The sequence below is a fragment of the Neofelis nebulosa genome, chromosome 2, assembly GCF_028018385.1.
Source record: "Neofelis nebulosa isolate mNeoNeb1 chromosome 2, mNeoNeb1.pri, whole genome shotgun sequence".
NCBI lineage: Eukaryota > Metazoa > Chordata > Mammalia > Carnivora > Felidae > Neofelis > Neofelis nebulosa.
In genome coordinates this window covers 103,763,299-103,783,574 of record NC_080783.1, presented here as the reverse complement: position 1 = coordinate 103,783,574, position 20,276 = coordinate 103,763,299, and the positions used below count along the sequence as shown (strand labels likewise).

General features: G+C 38.3%; 1 protein-coding gene across 13 annotated transcripts in view; it reads right to left on the bottom strand.

Moving 5' to 3' along the window:
* PTPN4 (protein tyrosine phosphatase non-receptor type 4) overlaps positions 1-20,276 on the bottom strand; it is a 217,266-nt gene that overhangs the window by 17,650 nt on the left and 179,340 nt on the right. For all 13 annotated transcript variants that reach the window (XM_058715513.1, XM_058715518.1, XM_058715517.1 and 10 more), the window contains 6 exons: positions 18,485-18,568; positions 18,335-18,391; positions 12,181-12,337; positions 1,511-1,677; positions 669-759; positions 524-585 (listed from right to left, as the gene is read on the bottom strand). In XM_058715513.1, the coding sequence (XP_058571496.1) occupies positions 524-585; positions 669-759; positions 1,511-1,677; positions 12,181-12,337; positions 18,335-18,391; positions 18,485-18,568 (618 nt within the window). The remainder of the gene's footprint in view (positions 1-523; positions 586-668; positions 760-1,510; positions 1,678-12,180; positions 12,338-18,334; positions 18,392-18,484; positions 18,569-20,276) is intronic.

Sequence of the window (20,276 nt, the reverse complement as noted above, 5' to 3'; positions counted from 1 at the left end):
TGCATGTTAATATACCAGTACCAAACTATTTTTGGTAAGGTTTATTTATTTTGAGAGAGAGTGTGAGCGAACACGTGCACAAGTGGGGGAAGGGCTGACAGAGAGGGAGAGAGAGAATCCCAGGCAGGTGCCCCGTATCAAATTATTTTTTAACATTTGTATTTTAATATTTTTCAATACCTGAAACTGTTAATATTCTCTCAAATATAAAAGGAACCTCAAAATTTAGGGATGCCTGGGTGGCTCAGTTGGTTAAGTGCCTGACTCTTGATTTTGGCTCAGGTCATGATCTCATGGTTTGTGAGTTTGAGCCCCGCATCGGGCTCTGGGCTGATAGCACAGTTGGGATCCTCTCTCTGTCTCCTTCTCTTTCTGTCCCTCCCCCCCTCCCCCTTGCCGCCGGCCTCATGCACACTCTCTTTCTCTCTCTCAAAATAAATAAATATTTGGGGGGAGAAAATGAACCACAAAATTATAGCCCGTCTTACTCCGAATGACAAAGGCACAATAAAAATAAACTTACGTTTATATAATTTGCATTGATATAGTCTTCATTACCCTTTAAAATGACCCGTGTAGCATCATCTGAAAAAAATTTAAAAGAAAGAACGTTTTAATAAAGCTATGCTACAAAGATTGAACTTAATAAACAGATAGTAGATACTTACAAGGCGAAATATCTCTGTATCTATTTTTGGAAATATTCTGAGGTAATTTGGCACAAGACATTGTCATTCCAGGTTTTTTCCGATATAGTTGCTTTAAAAAAAAAAAAAAGAGCTTAAGATGAGTTCAGCAAGCCATTAAGAGGTTCTGTTTTGTTTTTCAGACTTACTTCTATGCAAAAAACAAACAGGTTTTTTTCCTTAGGGTATCTCAACCGTACAATGATGTATGTACCTTAGGCTAGTAGGGTATTGAACCAAATTTGCAAAGCTGAATTCTGTGCAATTTCTCATGAGACTTATATAACATTTTCATTTAGTTTGGAGATGTTTACACAGTATATGAACCAAGAACTTCTCAAAAGAAAAACTGACCTACCCTAAATGATTTACAGTCACAAATGGTTTATAGTCAATCATCAATAACACATACTTTAGAACAACAAATATTAATGATGACCAATTAGACAAAAAGTAGAGAAGGATTAAATATGACTAGGTACAAAAATTCTTTTTCTTTAACTCAGAATTTTTAGCTCCACCATAGACTATCTTTACCTGTTACCTTTCATAAAAAGAGCTATATAATTACAGGAAAAAATTTAGTTTGAAGACATACACATAAAATCTCCTTATTCTTCTCTTTTAACAGATTATTATGTCGCCACAGCTAGCATTTTGCAAGAAATGTTTAAAACTATGGATTTTAGAACATTTTTTAAGTCAATTATTTCTCAGAATATCATTCTAGTTTATACATTATAAATGATAGATTAGGTAGTTAGGAAACCATGAAATTAATTTAAAAATATGGCCCAACATCCTTTCCATACAATAGTACTTACATCAAATTGCGTCAGGACTGTTCCAGTGATAAGCCCCTCAGCTAGCTGGATCATTGACTCCCGCAGGGAATGGTCATCCTGATGGACGCTATCTAGTGGGGTTTTCTCAGGAATGTACTGGAAGTCTGGTTCATTTTCTAGCTTTTCTTCCACTACATCATATACAGCTAAAAAAAAGCCATAAAAAAAAAAAAAAAAAAAAAAAAGCCACATGGAAATCTTAATGAATTGGCAAGAATTTACCAGATGTGTTCTTTAATTTTGTGTCAGGAAAAAGAATTCATCAGATCTCAGTCCGGTGCCACTGCATAAGGGACAGAGAGTGGCTGTGAAGTTGAACCTTGTTGTACCTTTAGGGAAAAGAAATGTTCCCAGGCATACTGCTGAAAATGCCTGTAACTTCAAGAGGAGCTGCCAAGATAGCAGCTCAGAACAGACCTGCCCTTAAATTGTGGGGCCTAGAACAAAAGTAGAAACAGGGATCTATATACTATACACCCATATATATGTGACGATACAAATAACTTGAATAGAGTGCTAAACAAAATCCGTTCTATCCTCTTTCCTTGAAACATCTACAAAACCTAGGAGGGCAGAATCCACTGTCACAATAGAAGGAAGAGAGCCAGAACCTAGACTCCGGCCTGGAGCCCACCCTACTTCTTTTCCTACCCTAAGCTCCATTCTTAGCTTGGGGGCCTATGAACATATGTGTAAACATACCAGCCCATATGAAGCTTGTTCTCCACTCCTCTGCAAATTGCTGCCTCTTAGCTATCCTGCTGGCCCAGTGGTACATATACCATGTGATCTATCCCAGGGAGAATGGACCTAGGAAAAATGGCCACATTGTAAGTGGCATCAGAGCTATATGGACAGAGAACTAAAGGTTAAAAAGAAGTGTCTAGAAAAGAAGGCACAGTCATAGGTGATAGACTGGTATGCCCCCTGGTCCTGCAAAATCCTAACCCCCACAGACAAGGGCAAAGCTGAAAGAGAGCCAGAGTAGAACCAAGCTAGTGGCTTCTTTTGCCCATGCCTAACAGGTCTGGTTCCTGTTCAGATGTGTGCACTTCTGAGAAGAAAAAATTTCTGAAATAAGGAATGAAAAGAAAAAAAAAAAATGTATGAATGTATTCTAAGAAGAAATGAAATCTAAAGGGGGGAAACCTACAAAAACAAGTTGTTTGTCTTTCTGGTATTTTTTATAAACATAGTTTTGAATTTTGATGTTATTTTAAATAAAAAGGGACATGACAGAGTCATGCTGAAAGTAAATACAAGTCCCAGTCTAGATTTTGACAATACAACAACAGAAAGGTCTTTTACCAAGAACTAAGCCACAGATGGTTTCCTCTCCTATTTTATTTTATTTTATTTTTTGTTTTGTTTTGTTTTTATGTTTATTTATTTTTGAGAGAGATAGAGTGTGAGCAGGGGAGGAGCAGAGAGAGAGAGACACACACACAGATCCAAAACAGGCTCCCGGCTCTGAGCTGTCAGCACAGAGCCCGATGTGAGGCTCAAACTCATGAATGATGAAATCATGACCTGAGCCGAAGTTGGACGCCCAACCAACTGAGCCACCCATGCACCCCGTTCCTCTCTTAAAGTATGAATGAAGTGATTTAGAATTGCAAAAAGGCTATGACTTTCCCATTAAATGGAATTTTGTTCATATTCTGGTTCTATACAAGTCATGAAATTTGTAAGCAGATAACTGAATATCTTGGTGTCAAAGTGTCTTCAACTATAAAATAAAGATAATTCACGTATCTCACTGGCTGGTTGCAAAGATTAAAAGAGAATATATAAAATAGCCCAGGTGCAGAACTTACTATTAAGTTCTTTAGGAGCTGTTATCAAGAGAAAACACAACAAGCAAAACTGAGGAAATATTATTATTCTTAGTATAAAATTTAAGTTGCATTATGTGACAGAAAATGCCTAGTAATGAATCACCTAAATATCAAGACTAAATGCATGTGTTCCTTGAAAAGTCAAAATAGAATGTTCTGTTGAAGTCCTCTGAATTTTCTTAGAAAGCCAATTCTAGACAATGAATGCAAAAAACAAAGTAGACAAGAATGAAAATGCCTGTTTGTACCCAAGAGACAAAATGAGTGTTTTGTATATCTTTTTCTTTTCTTTTTTTTTTTATTTTTGTATTTTTCTTTTTTAAAGAAACTCTCATGGAAAACTCTGCAGGGTTGGGTGTGGTGGTGGTGATAGGGGAACGGGTCGAGTTCTAACTACATTTTACTTCTTTATGGTAAATATTCAACAACTGGTAGCAAGGCATTAACCAACAATTACTCTTGTGGCTAAAACTGTGGTTAATGATGAAATGTTCAGAACAAAACTAGAATATTTATAATGCTGGGATACAGGCATATAAGAATTTTTCTCAGAGGAGACTGATAAAGTGTAGCAGGCACTTGAAACAGTGCAATAAACTGAAGAAAGGAGGAGGGTTTCTTGCCAAAAAACTTAAGGAAGGGGGATTTAATTTATTCTGCATTAAATTTATTCTGCATAGCACAAAGGGACAGAATTAGGAACAAAGAGACTGAAAGAAGACAGATTTTTAGTTCAATTAATAGTTCAAGCTACCCAAAGGGAAAATGAACTGCTTCAGGAGCCACTGAATGCCACACACTGGCAGGATGATTTTGAGGCTATCGTAGAGGAAACTCAAACCATCAGCAAAGGAGCTAGAGAGTATGGTATTAAGGTTTCTCTAAACCTGGAACTGTGGTTATGAATTAACAAGCCAGCTGTCCAGACAAGGAGATGACATGATTAGGCTACTGGCATTGTCCACCACAAACACAGACAGGATTTTTCAAAATGCTCTAACTGTAGCTTGTTACAGAGTTTTCTAAAAGTGGTTCAAAACGGGCTCTTGAGTTAAGATGGCAGAGTAGTATGGGGACCCTGAGCTTGTCTCGTCCCTGAAATGCAGGTGGATCAGTATCAAGCCATTTTGAACACCTAGGAAATTGATCTGCAGACGAACGCAACAATCTGCATAATATGAGCCGTAGAACTTGGCAGGTATATGGTGTGGAGAGGTGAACTGGGGGAGAGAAAAGCTGCAGAGCCACTGTGGGTAGAAAGCGATCTTTGTGGACAGAAGACAGAGAGAGAAAGGGGGAGAATACAGTGCTTAGGGATTGCACAAGCAAAGTACTGTTCCTGACAGTAGCTGGAAAGAAAAAGAGAGAGTGAAAACACTCGCAGGGGACTGGACAAAAAAAAAAAAAAAAAATCTGTTCCCCAAAACCACTGATGGGGAGAAAGGAGAGGATTTTAATACCACCACTGTTCTATAAACAGTGGAGTGCAGAGTCTGATGGTCTGAAGCTCAGGGCCTGGCGGTGCTCTGGTGAGGAAGCAGGGTGAATCTTCAGGAGCAGGCAGCACAGTCTGAGGGGTCCATGTGCCACACAGGGAGAAGTGGTTCACCTGACTGAAGTGCATTTGGTAGAGGCCATACAACCTTCCCTTGGGCCAACCAGGTTTACTGATATTGGAACAAAGACGCCAGAGGTCACCAAAACCTGGCGTCGGCTGTGTGTTGTGATTTACCATAAACCCTGAGACTCTGCTGCTGTGCAAATGTTTTCTGGGACGAGCTGGTACCTGGCCATTGCTCGGTGAGACCCTCCCCCAGAGAGTCTAAGCAGATCCAAGCTGCTGGGGGTCTCCAAAGTGTGGGATTTTGAAACACAGCACCATCTGAGATAAAACCCTGGAGGGAGGTTACCACCTGGCAGGCAAACAGCTTAGACATGGTCAACGTAGAGGAAGGGAGCAGACAGAAGCCTGAGACAAAGAAGGGGTGCTGGTGTGCAGGTTGGTGACGGCACAAAGTTTCTGTGCTAGAGACTAAGGAGTTGGGTTAGGCCATTTGCAATTTTTGTTCGTGCACTTCCATGGATCGACCCCACTAAGCTGAGCAGCGCCACCAAGTGGAGAATGGAGCCGTTACACCAAGCACCAACCACCTGTGCCATCCAGGCATATCCCCCAGAAGACCAGCACACATCCTTTCCACCTGCTTATTAGTCTACGGACTATAGTGTGCTGTAAAGTTTCAGATCTACAGGAAAATGAATGTAATATCATTTGGGTCTTGTTCTGTTGGCTGGTTCATTTATTTGTTTTCATTGTTTCTGCTTTTCCTTATGTTGTTTTGTTTTTTTCTCTCCTTTCTTTCTTGGATACAGAAAGAGCAAATTCTTCCTTATTTTTTTAAAATTTTTATTCTATTTTATTTAAAAAAATTTAAAATTTTTCCCTTTCTCTTTATTACCTATTCTATCAAGCTTCTCTCAACAAACAGACTGAAACACACGTAAGATCTAAATTTTGATTTTTTTTGTTTCATTTTAAATCTTTATTTTATTAATTTTTTTCTTCCTCCAAAATGACAAGATGGAGGAATTCACCCCAGAAGAAAGAACACGAAGAAATGATTACCAGAGATTTAATCAACGCAGATGTAAGTAAGATGTCTGAATAGAATTTAGAACCACAATTTTATTACTAGCTGGGGTTGAAAAATGCATAGAAGACACAAGAGAATTCCTTTCTGCAGAGATTAAAGAACTAAAATCTAATCAGGCAAAAATTAAAAATGCTATAAACTGAGATGTAATCTTGAATGGATGCCGTCATGGCAAGGATGGATAAAGCAGAGCAGCAAAACAGCGTTACAGAAAATAAAATTATAGAAAATAATGAAGTAAAAAAAAAAAGAGGGAAACAAAGGCAAAAAGATTGCAGTACGAGACTTAGAGAACTCAGTGACTTATTAAAAAGTAACAACATTGGAATCATAGGAGTCCCAAAAGATGAAGAGAGAGAAAAGGGGGCAGAAAGTATTATGTGAGCAAATTATAGTGGAAAACTTTTCCTAATCTGAGAAAGGACACAGACATCAAAATCTGAGAAGCACAGAGGACTCTGATTAGATTCAACAAAAATCAACCATCACCAAGGCATATCATAGTTAAATTCACAAAATACACAGACAAGAAAAGAATTATGAAACAAACAAGGGAAAAAAGTCCTTAACCTACAAGAGAAGATAGATCAGGTTTGCAGCAGATATGTCCACAGAAACTTGGCAGGCCAGAAAGGAGTGGCAGGATGGATTCAACGTGCTTCATCAGAAAAATATGCAGCCAAGAACTCTTTATCCAGCAAGGCTGTGATTCAAAATAGAAGGAAAGATAAAGAGTTTCCCAGACAAACAAAAACTAAAGGAGTTCATGACCACCAAACCAGCCCTGCAGGAAATTTTAAGGGGACTCTTTGAGTGAAGGAAAAACAAGACCAAAAGCAACAAAGACTAGAAAGACCAGAGAACATCACCAGAAACACCAACTCTACATGCAACACAATGGCACTAAATTCTTCAATCAAAAGACACAGGTTATCAGAATGGATAATAAAACAAGACCACCTACATGCTGCCTTCAAGAGACTGATTTTAGACCTAAAGACACCTGCAGAATGAAATTAAGGGGATGGAGAAACATCTATCGTGCTAATGGATGTCAAAACAAAGACTGTAACAAGAAATGAAAAAGGGCATTATATCATAATTAAGGTGTCTATCAACATCGCACTTACAGCAATGGACAGATCACTGAAGCAGAAAATCAACAAGGAAACAATGGCTTTGAATGACACACTGGACCGGATGGACTTAACAGATAATATTCAGAATATTTCATCCTGAAGCAGCAGAATACCCATTCTTTTCAAGTGCACATGGAACATTCTCCAGAACAGATTACATACTGGGTCACAAATAAGCCTTCAACAAGTACAAAATGATCAATATCATACCATGCGTATTTTGGGATGACAACACTATGAAACCTGAAACAACCACAAGAAAAAAATTTGGAAAGACCATGAATACTGGGAGATTAAAGAACATCATACTAAAGAATGAATGGGAGAGAGGGGGAGCCTGGGTGACTCAGTTGGTTAAGCATCCAACTTCAGCTCACGTCATGATCTCGTGAGTTGTTGAGTTTGGCCCCACTTTGGGCTCTGTGCTGACAGCTCAGAGCCAGGAGCCTGCTTCAGATTCTGTGTCTCCCTCTCTGCCCCTCTTCCACTCAGGCTCTATCTCTCTCCCTCTCAAAAATAAATAAATATTAAAATTTAAAAAAGGGGGGCACCTGGTGGCTCAGTCGGTTGGGCATCTGATTTCAGCTCAGGTCATGATCTCACAGTCCGTGGGTTCGAGCCCCGCATTGGGCTCTGTGCTGTCAGGTCAGAGCCCGGAGCTTGTTTTGGATTCTGTGTCTCCCTCTCTCTCTCTGCCCCTCCCCCCATTCATACTTTGTCTCTATCAAAAAATGAATAAACGCTAAAAATTTTTTTTAATTAAAAAAAGAAAGGAACAAATGGGTTAACAAAGAAATTAAAGAAGAAATTAAGAAGTACATAGAAGCCAATGAAAATGAGAACAAAAGTGTCCAAAACCTCTGTGAGACAGCAAAGGCAATCTTAAGAGGGAAGTACATAGCAATCCAAGCCTTCCTAAAGAAGGGGGAATGTCTCAAATACACAGCCTAATCATACACCTCTAAAGGAGCCGGAAAACAAATAGCAAATAAAGCCTAAAACCCAAAGAAGGGAAATGATAAAGAGCAGAAACCAAGGATATCGAAATAAAAACAAAAAACAGTACAATAGATTAATGCAAGCAGGAGCTGGCTCTTTGAAAGAATTAACAAAATTGATAAATCCCTAGCCAGATTTATCAAAAAGAGGGAAAGGACCCAAATAAAATCATGAACAAAAGAGGACAGATCAAAACTGACACCACAGAAATACAAATAATAAGAGAATATTATGAGCAATTATATGCCAACAAATTGGGCAATCTGGAAAAAGTGGACAAACTCCTAGAAACATATAAAGTAGAAACAGGAAAGATAAAATTTTAACAGACCCATAACCATAAGGAAATTCAATCAGTCATCAAAAATCTCCCAAAAAACAAGAGTCCAGGGCCAGATGGCTTATAATACCAATCTTTTGGTATTATACCAAAGTTAATACCAATGGTACCAATGGTACCAAGTTAATACCAATCTTTTGAAGGTGTTCGAAAGAAAGAAAGAAAAGAAAGAAAAGAAAGAAAAGAAAGAAAGAAAGAAAGAAATGGAAGGAAACTTCCAAACTCATTCTATGAGGCCAGCATTACCTTAATTCCAAAACCAAAGACCCCACTAAAAAGGAGAACTACAAACCAAACCAATTTCCCTGATGAATATGATTGCGAAAATTCTCAACAAGTTACTAGCAAACTGAATGCAACAATACATTAAAAGAATTACTCAAGTGGGATTTATTCCTGGGCTATAGGCCTGGTCCAAAATACACAAATCAATCAACATGATACATCACATTAATAAAAGAAAGGATAAGAACCACATGATCCTCTCAATAGGTGCAGAAAAAGTATTTGACAAAATACAGCATCCTTTCTTTTTAAAAGTCCTCAAGAAAGTAGGGATAGAAGGAACATACCTGAAGATCATAAAGGCCATGTACGAAAGACCCACAGCTAATATCATCCTTGATCAAGAAAAACTGAGAGCTTTCCCCTTAAGGTCAGGAACACGACAGGGATGTCCACTCTCACTACTATTATTCAACATAGAATTGGAAGTCCTAGCCTCAGGAATCAGACAAAAAGAAATAAAAGGCATCCAAATCGGCAGGAAGTCAAACTTTTCACTCTTGGAAGACGACATGACACTCTACATGGAAAAACCTGAAAGACTCCACCAAAAAACTACTAGAACTGATATGTGAATTCAGCAAAGGTGTAGAATATAAAGTCAATATATAGAAATCGGTTGTATTTCTATACACCAATAATGAAGCAACAGAAAGAGAAATCAAGGAATCAATCGCATTTACAATGACACTGAAAATAATAAAATACCTAGGTATAAACGTAACCAAAGAGGTGAAAGATCCGTATGCTGAAAACTATAGAAACCTTATGAAAGAAACTGAAGAAGACACAAAGAAATGGAAAAACATTTCATGCTCGTGGATTGGAAGACCAAGTATTATTAAAATGTTGATGACACCCAAAGCAATCTACATTCAACGCAATCCTTACCAAAAACTAGCATTCTTCACAAAGCTACAATAAACAATTCTAAATTTGTATGGAACCAGAAGACTCCAAATAGCAAAGTAACATTGAAAAAGAAAAACAAAACTGGGGGCATCACAATTCCAGACTTCAAGCTGTATTACAAAGCTGTGGTCATCAAGACAGTATGGTATCAGCACAAAAATAGATCAATGGAAAAGAAGGGAGAACCCAGAAATGGACACACTAATGATTGGGCAACTAATCTTTGACAAAGCAGGAAAGAATATCTAATGAAAAAAACACAGTGTCTTCACCAAATGGTGTTGGGAAAACTTGACAGCGACATGGCAAAAGACCTGGACCATTTCTTACACCATATACAAAAATAAACTCAAAATAGATGAAAGACCTAAGTGTGAGACAGGAAACCGTCAAAATTCTAGAGGACAAACAGGCAGCAACTTCTTCGTAGATGTCTCCAGAGGCAAGGAAAATGAAAACAAAAATGAACTACTGGGACCTCATCAAGATAAAAAGCTTCTGCACAGTGAAGGAAACAATCAACAAAACTAAAAGACAAGAAACCAAATGGGAGAAGATATTTGCAAATGACATATTGGATAAAGGGTTAGTATCCAAACTCTATAAAGAACTTATCAAATTCAACTTGCTGCCGCCCCAGAATAATCCAATTAAGAAATGGACAGAAGACATGAATAGACACTTTTCCAAAGAAGACATCCAGATGGCTAACAGACACACGAAAAGATGTTCAACATCACTCATCACCAGGGAAATACATATCAAAACCACAATGAGATACCACCTCACACTGGTCAGAACGGCTAAAATTAACAACTCAGGAAACAACAGATGTTGGCAAGGATGTGGAGAAAGGGGAACCCTTTTGCACTATTGCTGGGAATGCAAACTGGTGCGGCCACTATGAAAAATAGTACGGAGGGTCCTCAAAAAATTAAAACTAGAACTAACCCACGACCCAGTAATTGCACTAGTAGGTATGTACCCAAAGGATACAAAAACGCTGATTTGAAGGGGCACATTCACCCCAATGTTTATAGCAACACAATCAACAATAGCCAAATTATGGAAAGAGCCCAAACGTCCATCGACTGACGAATGGATAAAGAACATGTGGTGTGTACGTGTCTGGGTGCGTATAATGGAATATTAGTGATCAAAAAGAATTAAATCTTGCCATTTGCAACAATGTGGAGGGAACTAGAATGTATTATGCTAAGCGAAATAAGTCATTCAGAGAAATAAATATATGATTTCACTCATATGTAGAATTTAAGAAACAAAACAGATGAACACAGGAGAAGGGAAGGAAAAATAAGATAAAAACAGGGAGGGAGACAAACCAGAAGAGACTCTTAAATAGAAAGAACAAATTGAGGGTTGCTGGGAGGGTGTGGGGTGCGAGGATGGGCTAAATGGGTGATGGGCATTAAGGAGGGCACTTGTTGGGATGAGCAATGGGTGTTATATTTAAGTGATGAATCACTAAATTCTACTTGTGAAACCATTACTACACTGTATGTTAACTAACTTGGATTTAAAAACTAACTTGGATTTACTTTTAAGAAAAGTAAATAAAAGTGGTTCAAAATATACTCATTTATTTAACAAGTATTTACTGTGTACCGACCACTACTAGGGCAACTGAGGGAAGAGGGAGGCCTTTTTAGCTATGGTAGTCAGAAGAGAAGGATTTTCTGGGGAAGACATCTGAGCAGAGACCTGAATGAAGATATAAATCATAGAAAAATCAAGAAGAGCATCTTAGGCAGAAGGAATTTTTATTTATTTATTTTTTTCAATATATGAAATTTATTGTCAAATTGGTTTCCATACAACACCCAGTGCTCATCCCAAAAGGTGCCCTCCTCAATACCCATCACCCACCCTCCCCTCCCTCCCACCCCCCCCATCAACCCTCAGTTCGTTCTCAGTTTTTACGAGTCTCTTATGCTTTGGCTCTCTTCCTCTCTAACCTCTTTTTTTTCTTTCCTTCCCCTCCCCCATAGACTTCTGTTAAGTTTCTCAAGATCCACCTAAGAGTGAAACCATATGGTATCTGTCTTTCTCTGTATGACTTATTTCCCTTAGCATCACACTCTCCAGTTCCATCCACGTTGCTACAAAAGGCCATATTTCATTTTTTCTCATTGCCACGTAGTACTCCATTGTGTATATAAACCACAATTTCTTTATCCATTCATCAGTTGATGGACATTTAAGCTCTTTCCATAATTTGGCTATTGTTGAGAGTGGGCAGAAGGAATTTTTAAAAAGCTAGCACAGAACAGAGGAGAGTGAGCAAGGCTGTGTGGTAGACAAGGGGCCAAGAACTGAATCCTACCACAAGTGTGAATGCAAGCCACTTTGAGCAGTAAACTGTCATGGCATGATTTGTTTTTTAAAAGCCCGCTCTGGTTGCTGCGTCTAGTAACAAAAGTAAGAAACAATAAAAATATCCAGTGCTACATAGAGTACTCACCATTAGGTCGAACCAGAAGTACGAGTTCCCCAGAATGTCTCTCGCAGCTAGCTTTAATAAATAGGACAACTTGATCATGGGTATGTTCTGCAATGTCCCGACCATTGATCAGTACAACTTGGTCCCCTTCATTCAATCGAGGGACACAGAGGTCAGCCTGTAATGTAACATAAATAAAGTTTCAGGTGTGTACATGGCTTTCTGAAAGTAAAGCACAGGAATTTATTTTTATAGACACTACAGCAGGAGAACAAAAACTATATGTAGAACGGCATCCATCCATTTACTCATCTGTTTGCAAGAAGTAGAAATCTGGCTTTCCCATGAAGCTACTACCTTTTTTTCTTTTTCTTTTCAACAACTTCTTCCTTGATGTCCTATTATACACCTAGATACACAGATAAGACTATGCCTCAAGGTGCATAGATACAGGCAGCCCTCACTTTGCATGGTCCAGATACGTACAAATTTGTCACCACAGTACAGTTAGATAACACCTGTCTCCCAAAAAGGTTCAGATTGCAGTTGCCACGATGCATTAATTGAATAATTGCATAACGTACGAACTTGGCTACTAGCTTGTGAGTCCACAAATCACGACATAAGTAACAGACACACATCATAATCAGTGACCTATCACACATCGCTTCTTTCAAAGTCTGTTGGTGATGTGCATCTGTTATTCAGTTCACGCAGGGACAGCAAAGCAGGTACTTGTGTCACCTCCATGTCTCCCAGTGATAAACCCACGTAAATATAGAGCAGGAACTAGCCAGAAAAGTTAAAAATGCAACAAAGAAACAAAAGAGTGATAGTGCTGGAAGCAAAATGCAAATCGAATATCAACCGCTGACAGTGGAAATGCTGCTGCTGCGGCTACTGTTAGCCTCTAGGCATGCAGTGAAAGGAATTCAGTGAAGGCAGACTTATCAACATAAATGACGAAAGTGGCTGTGATGAGAAAGATGAAAATGTCCTAGAGGAAGTGAGGCTGGCAAAAAAGTTCTCACTAAAGGTATATTTCATAACACTGAAAATGCACAGGATGAATGCTAGAAGTGAATACAAATTTAGAAAGGATTAGGACAATTTGCCAAAGAAAGAAAAATGCTCACTCTTGTATTTTAAGTTACACGACAATAAGGGAAACAAGTTTCAACATAGTTGTGGTAAGTTTCCATCAGAAAATAGAATGCTTTCTTTATATTTCTCAGTGTTTCTGATAGTTTGAATTAGAGGATAATAAAGCACTATTAGTTTTATTATTTTTTCATCTCCCTATATATTTATAAGAGTAACTAAGAAAATTTCAATTATTTGATAAAAAATTTAAAGGTCCTAGAAATCACCATAACTTTTCCCACTGATTATCAAGATCGCTTTATACAGTGTCAGCTTGCATGGTCGTTTTTATGGTTCTGCACTACAGTGCGAAGTGACAGCGACCTGCATTTTACTGAGAAAACAAAGAGGTAATTAGGCAAAAAGAGGCAAGCACAAGCATGGACAGCATGCTCCAGGAACACAGCAATGCGAACAGATGGACGTCAAGTCTGAAGGATGATAGGTCGGACAGAGAAGGAAATGACACGGTCGGATCTCACAAAAAAGGGACTGAAGAAATGAAAGCACTACTAGTCAAATTCATAATAAAAAAGTCAATAAAATCCAACAAGGTACTGTGAGCAAAAGTTCTTCCTTTGCTGCTTACAAAGTGTGTGATTTTAAACACACGAAACTCTGGAAATGGAGCAGGTATCTGCTCTAATTATTTCACAGATTTGTAAAGACAGAAATGTGATGATTCAATGCAGAGCATTACAATCTAGAAAATGCAAGTTCAGAAGTAATGACCATTCTCTCTAGTCGCTCCTTTCTCTACTTCTCACAGTGGAGATGACATTCATATACTCCCTCTGTGCACTAGCACTGTGATCCTTTTGTGTACCAATATGGTCCCTAGTTTTTGTAAATGCCTCTGCGGTACCCGAAGAGTGGTGAACTGCTCCATATCAATGGTACATGGGCTGGAGCAAAGGGTTACCCTCTTACCTTATTTGTGGACAGTACAGCTGGCAGGAAAGAGGCGGCAGTCCATGTGGTAGGAAGAGAATAGCTATGCATTTCTCTTACTGTACCTTGAATACATCCACTGATATTTCCAGTTCAGAGACTGAGGCTAATGGGGTAGTTAATCAGTATGCTAGAACATGCAGAGATTAATTTTTTTGAACCCATTATCACTGACAGAAACTCTCTCATACTTAATCTGCCTTTCGTCGGGTTTATTTATAAATTTCTATTTTCATTCTTTTTTTTTTTTTTTTTTGTGGAAGCTGAAGCTGCATTTTATTTATCTATTTGCATTCTGATCTGGAAAGTCTAGATAAACTACATACTTATTTATTCATTTTTTTCTTTTTTTTTTTTTCCAACTTTTTTTTTTTTTTTTTTTTATTTTTGGGACAGAGAGAGACAGAGCATGAACGGGGGAGGGGCAGAGAGAGAGGGAGACACAGAATCGGAAACAGGCTCCAGGCTCCGAGCCATCAGCCCAGAGCCTGACGCGGGGCTCGAACTCACGGACCGCGAGATCGTGACCTGGCTGAAGTCGGACGCTTAACCGACTGCGCCACCCAGGCGCCCCTTATTTATTCATTTTTAAACGTTTATTTGTTTTGAGTCAGGGGCGGGGCAGGGAGGAGCAGAGAGAGAGGGAGAGAGAATCCCAAGCAGGCTCCACACTGTCAGCGCAGAGCCTGATGCAGGCCTTGATCTCACAAACTGTGAGATCATGACCTGAGCCACAATCAAGAGTCAGGATGCTTAACCGACTGAGACACCCAGGCACCCCAATAAACTATATATTTAAACGAATTTTGTTGGAGCATCAATTGCTGGCTCAAAGATAATCAGACAGAAAGAAAAACATGGCTTTAATTGGGAATTATTTTAACCATTTCAGAAGGTGCCCAATATAAAAAATAACATTAAAATATTTGAAGTCCTGTTCTTCTCCCCCAATCACCTAAAATGACGTTTCCAACTGGAACACTGTGATGGTCTCTAAGAAGATAATATAAAAATGATAAGTTTCTATTGTTCTAACTTCAGCCAATATATTTTTTAAGGCTTCCCTCTGGAAACCTCTTTCTTCCTCCCTTAACTGTTATTATGCTTCGCTGGTTTTGTTTTTTCCATCCACCTTTCTTGTCTCTCATTCTCTGCCTTTGGGGAACTTTTGTGTCTTCTCTTATCTTTTAAATGTGGTGTTTTCTAACTGCGACTTTTTTAAAATTTTAAAGGTAGGCTCTCCACGAGACGTGGGGCTTGAACTCATGACCTGAGCTCAAGAGTCACATGCCCTACTGACTGAGCTAGTGAGGTGTCCTTCAGCCAATATTTATGGGACATAGCTCTACACGGCAGATAGGGAAAATTATCAATAATTTGTATAGCCTAAAAAGAAAATTTAGAGTCACAGAATTTTGTTCAGAAATAAACCTGTCTATATGATGTTCCCTGAACACCTCTGACTTAATTGAAAATGATCCACAGTCACTGCTCAGGAAAATTAGTATTTCTTTTATGTCATTCAGTTACTATTAGAACTGGTGGATAAATAAAAAAAGATGTATTATCTTTTCTAATTACAAGAGCAACACATTCTCATTATCATGATTCAGACAACTAAAGAGAAGAATACAAAACAAAGTGATAAATACCAATAACTCCACTACCCAGATGAAAAACTATTAGCATTTTGAGTATGTTTCCAAACTTTTTAAATTTTAAAAAAAATGTTTATTTATTTTTGAGAGACAGAGAGACAGAGTGTGGGCAGGGGAGGGGCAGAAAGAGAGGGAGACACAGAATCCGAAGCAGGCTCCAGCCTCCAAGCTGTCAGCACAGAGCCTGACATGGGGCTCGAACCCATGAACCACAAGATCATGACCTGAGCTGAGTCAGACACTCAACCAACTAAGCCACCCAGGCACCCCTATTTCCAGCCACCCAAAATTGTAAAGCACTAACTCACATTTAAAAAAACTGGATCAAACATACATGGGGAGCAATAATACACATTTTCTATGACACCATTTTATGAACCTATTTCCATACTTATAGAGAACTACATCATCTATCATTTCAACAGCTGTAAAGCAGCACGTAATTTATTTCACCAACTTCAATGATGTACGTTTTACCACCACCCCAATCTTTATTATAAACAATATTACAATGAACTTCCTTGCATATCCTTTGTTCCCTAGTCCAACTGCTTCATTACCGGCAACTGCTAGAAGTGGAATCATCACGTCAAAAGATATGTATTTGACTTAAAAAAATTTTAGTTAAAATTTTTGTTTTTAGTAAAGTTCACATCACACAGCTTGAAGAAATGACTAAGTCTACGAGATTACTAAGGCAAGCAACCATTTCTTGTGTTCCTCTGTACATCCTGCTCCCCCACCCCAGGCAACTTCTTTCAACACTTTAGCTACATCTTTTGTATCCGTTTCAGTATCTCCAAATAACATCCTGATTTTGTTTTTCTTTAGTTTTCTATTTTAGATGTTACCTACAGATGAGAATTTAACAATCTTTCATCTCTGCATCTGCAGTCTGTCCTAAACATACATATTTCCCATTATATATATATATATATACTAATAAATAATTTTGGACTATTTCCCCCATCTTTGTCCCCAGCCTTCACATGAATAGGTCAAGAGGCATTTTATATATCATATCCCTGGCCTGTCCCCACTGACCCCAAGTGATGTGTTGAAAAGAGGACATCTGATACAAGCTGGATCTATAAAGGACTTACTTCCCAGAAGTCTGTAAACTGGAACGAGAGGTTTAATCACTCTGGGTTACTAAACTGGTAATATATAAACCTACAAGTTACCAGTAGCCCACCACATAAACTAAGAATGGTGGTAGCTATACAGTTTCTCTTTCGTACAGAGTCAGGGTCATAATCATATTTGAAAGTAGAGTATGTGGTGGGAATGTTACAGGACTAACTTGAAGCTGCTACTAAGTACACGGTCTTTATTCAGCCTGTATTTTATTTAGAGGAACTAAAAAGAAACAGAGGTGAAAAATAGAGAGTCCTGATGTTTATTTTAAAGTTTTGTTTTTTTTCCCCTCCAGGTCTGACCGCATTCCTATCTTTGGGTTTTGTGAGGTACTACTATAGCTACAGGACACATTTTGTATTTATGCATAAGCCAGTGGTATTCCAGAGTATCCTGTTATTTGCAACCAACAAAGTCCTTAACAACCAGAACCAAAGGTATGCATTGTGATATCCTTGATCAATCTTGACTGTGATCATCAAATCAATTATAAGGTTGCTGTGCAGCACCAAAAAAAAAGCCTAACTGGACTCTTTCAGGCTGCTGGTTTATATCCTGTCTGTGGACACAGAGACAGGTAAATGATAAAAGATGCTGATGGAAAACTCCTTGAAGACCATTTAGGTCAAGTAGGCAACAACAGAAATGAGAAATTGAGGGCAATATTTGCTACATAAAAGAGCAATAAAGAGAACACACCCACAACTCATTAAGAATTGTCCTTGTGATGAGCAGAAAGTTCATGAATCCTGAAGGTGAATTAAGGGAACAGGAGGGTTCATCATAATGGGTACATACAGTGTTTTCTCAACTTCTGTTTACAATGTTTATAATACAAAGTTTAAAAACTGTCCCTATAGGGAAAAAAATCACTAGTTATCATATCTATTTAAAGTCAATTTTTAAAACACAAAGTAGGCAAACAGATTATAGGTAAACAATTCTATATGAAAATACCAAACAAAAAAGCAAAACAAATACTATACCTCTGTCTCCATTTTTCTGTTTAAAGCAGTTATTTTGATAGAATCTATTAGCACTTTAGAAACTGTAGTTTCTATAACTGAAAGTTATAAACAGCTTCTTTCCAAAAACATGGATTTAAAAAAACTCTTATACACAGGAAGTTAGAAAACTTCCCAACAACTTAAGAGATTTAGCCAACATTTGATACTTGACAAATTTTCAGAAAAGATTAATTTTTTCCCACTTATTTAAACTAATAAAAATAAAATGAGTACATGTTCTTGAAAATAGGATTTACTTGCAAGATATAGATAACTCACAGGTGTTCCTGGTGCTACTCGGGACACGATCACAGGCATCTTCTGATCATACCCTCCCTTAACAACAGAGCAAATCAGATATCAGTCAAATATTACCAAAATAGACACATCTTAATTTAAAAACTGAGTACAATGTAAATGCTAGATTACCTTCACATTGAATCCAAACCTTCCATTTTCATCAGGTTTCATTCTGATTAGAACAAGATTATCTTGTGGGATACCACCATTAGGCTTAAAGAAAAATAAATAACTTGTAATCTTCCTCACTTATAATCTCTCCTTGAAATGTATACATGAAGTATGCTTTTTGTACATTAATATTATCTACAACATACAAAAAGTCATAACTTAAATTCAAACTTTTAATTCAGGAAACTACATGGTTTTTAAAATTTTTTAAAATACTTATTTTTGAGAGAGAGAGAGACAAAGAGACAGAATACGAGCAGGGGAGGGGCAGAGAGAGAAGGAGACACAAAATCCAAAGCAGGCTCCAGGTTCTGAGCTGTCAGCACAGAGCCCGATGCGGGGCTCTAACTCATGAACCGTGAGTTCATGACCTGACCTGAAGTTGGACACCTAACCGACTGAGCCACCCAGGAGCCCCAGGAAAGTAAATCCTGATAACTAACTTGCAGTTACACAACTAGATACAGCCTCCTTGTCACTGCATGCTAGACTAAGTGCAAGGAGGAACAGGGGCATTATGATTTAAGTTATTAACTGCAATACCCCTAGAACCTGGCTCAAAGCTCTTCACACAACAAGTGTTCATAAGTGTTACAGCAACTCACATTCCTCCCTCTGCTTTTTAAAAACAGCTTTATTGGGATACAACTCACACATTATATACGCTTCATGCAAAGTGTTTAATTCAATCATTTTTACTATAGCCACCGTGTTGTAGAAACACCACTACCGTTTAATTTTAAAATATTTTCAGCCCTGTCACAAAGAGATTCTGTACCTATTAGCGGTCAGTCATTTCCCATCCCTTCACCCCCCCCATTCCTTAAGTCCTATTCAACCATTAATCTATTTTCTGTCTCTTTACATTTGACTATTCTGGACATTTCGTGTACATGGTCATTTGAAACTGGTTACTTTCACTGAATATGTTTTATGCGTGCTTTCAGGGTAAGTATCTGGCTAATTCTTGCTTATCCTTCAAGACACGGGTCAGAGATGCTCACTTTGGGAAGTCTTCCCTTAACCCTACAGCTGCATTAGTTATTTGTATCTCCTTCCTTATAATCACTTCTAATTATATTACCTTCAAACTGATTTCCCACTTGCTCTAGACCCAGGTCCTATTCCATACTCAAGGATACTGCTATAGCAATTAATTCTCTACTCTCCTACATTATCCATTTTCCCCACCCTTCCGAGAAATACTTTTATGTGTCCCCTTAAAAAAAATGAACTTTCTCTGGACTCCACTTCCCCATCTAGTTACGCCCCATTTGTCTCCTTCCTCTTGCTCTTAAACGTCTTTAAAGAGTTGGCCACATTTGCTGTCTCTATTCCCTCTGATCTCATCCTCTCAGAGTCATGATTTTATCTCCAATGCTCCATCAAAACTGTTCTAATTAAGTCACCAAAGAGTTTCACATTGCTAAATCCAGTGTTCAACTGTCAATCCTTGTCTTGACTTACCAGTAACATCTGACAAAGTTGGCTATTCTCTCTGTGACTTTCTTGCCATTAGTCAGTTAGCCGGTGGACTAGTTTTCTTCCTACCTTGCTGTCTGAATCTTCTCAGTGTCCTTTGCTGGTCTTCATCTCCCTAAGGCTTACATTTTGGAGAGCCAAAGACCTCCTAGAACCTCCTATTTAGTTATCGGCACACACTACACTTCCTTGGTGTTTTTTTTTCCTCTCTCGTGATTTTACATACTGTCTACATGCCATCAACCCTCAGTGTTATTATAACCCTAGC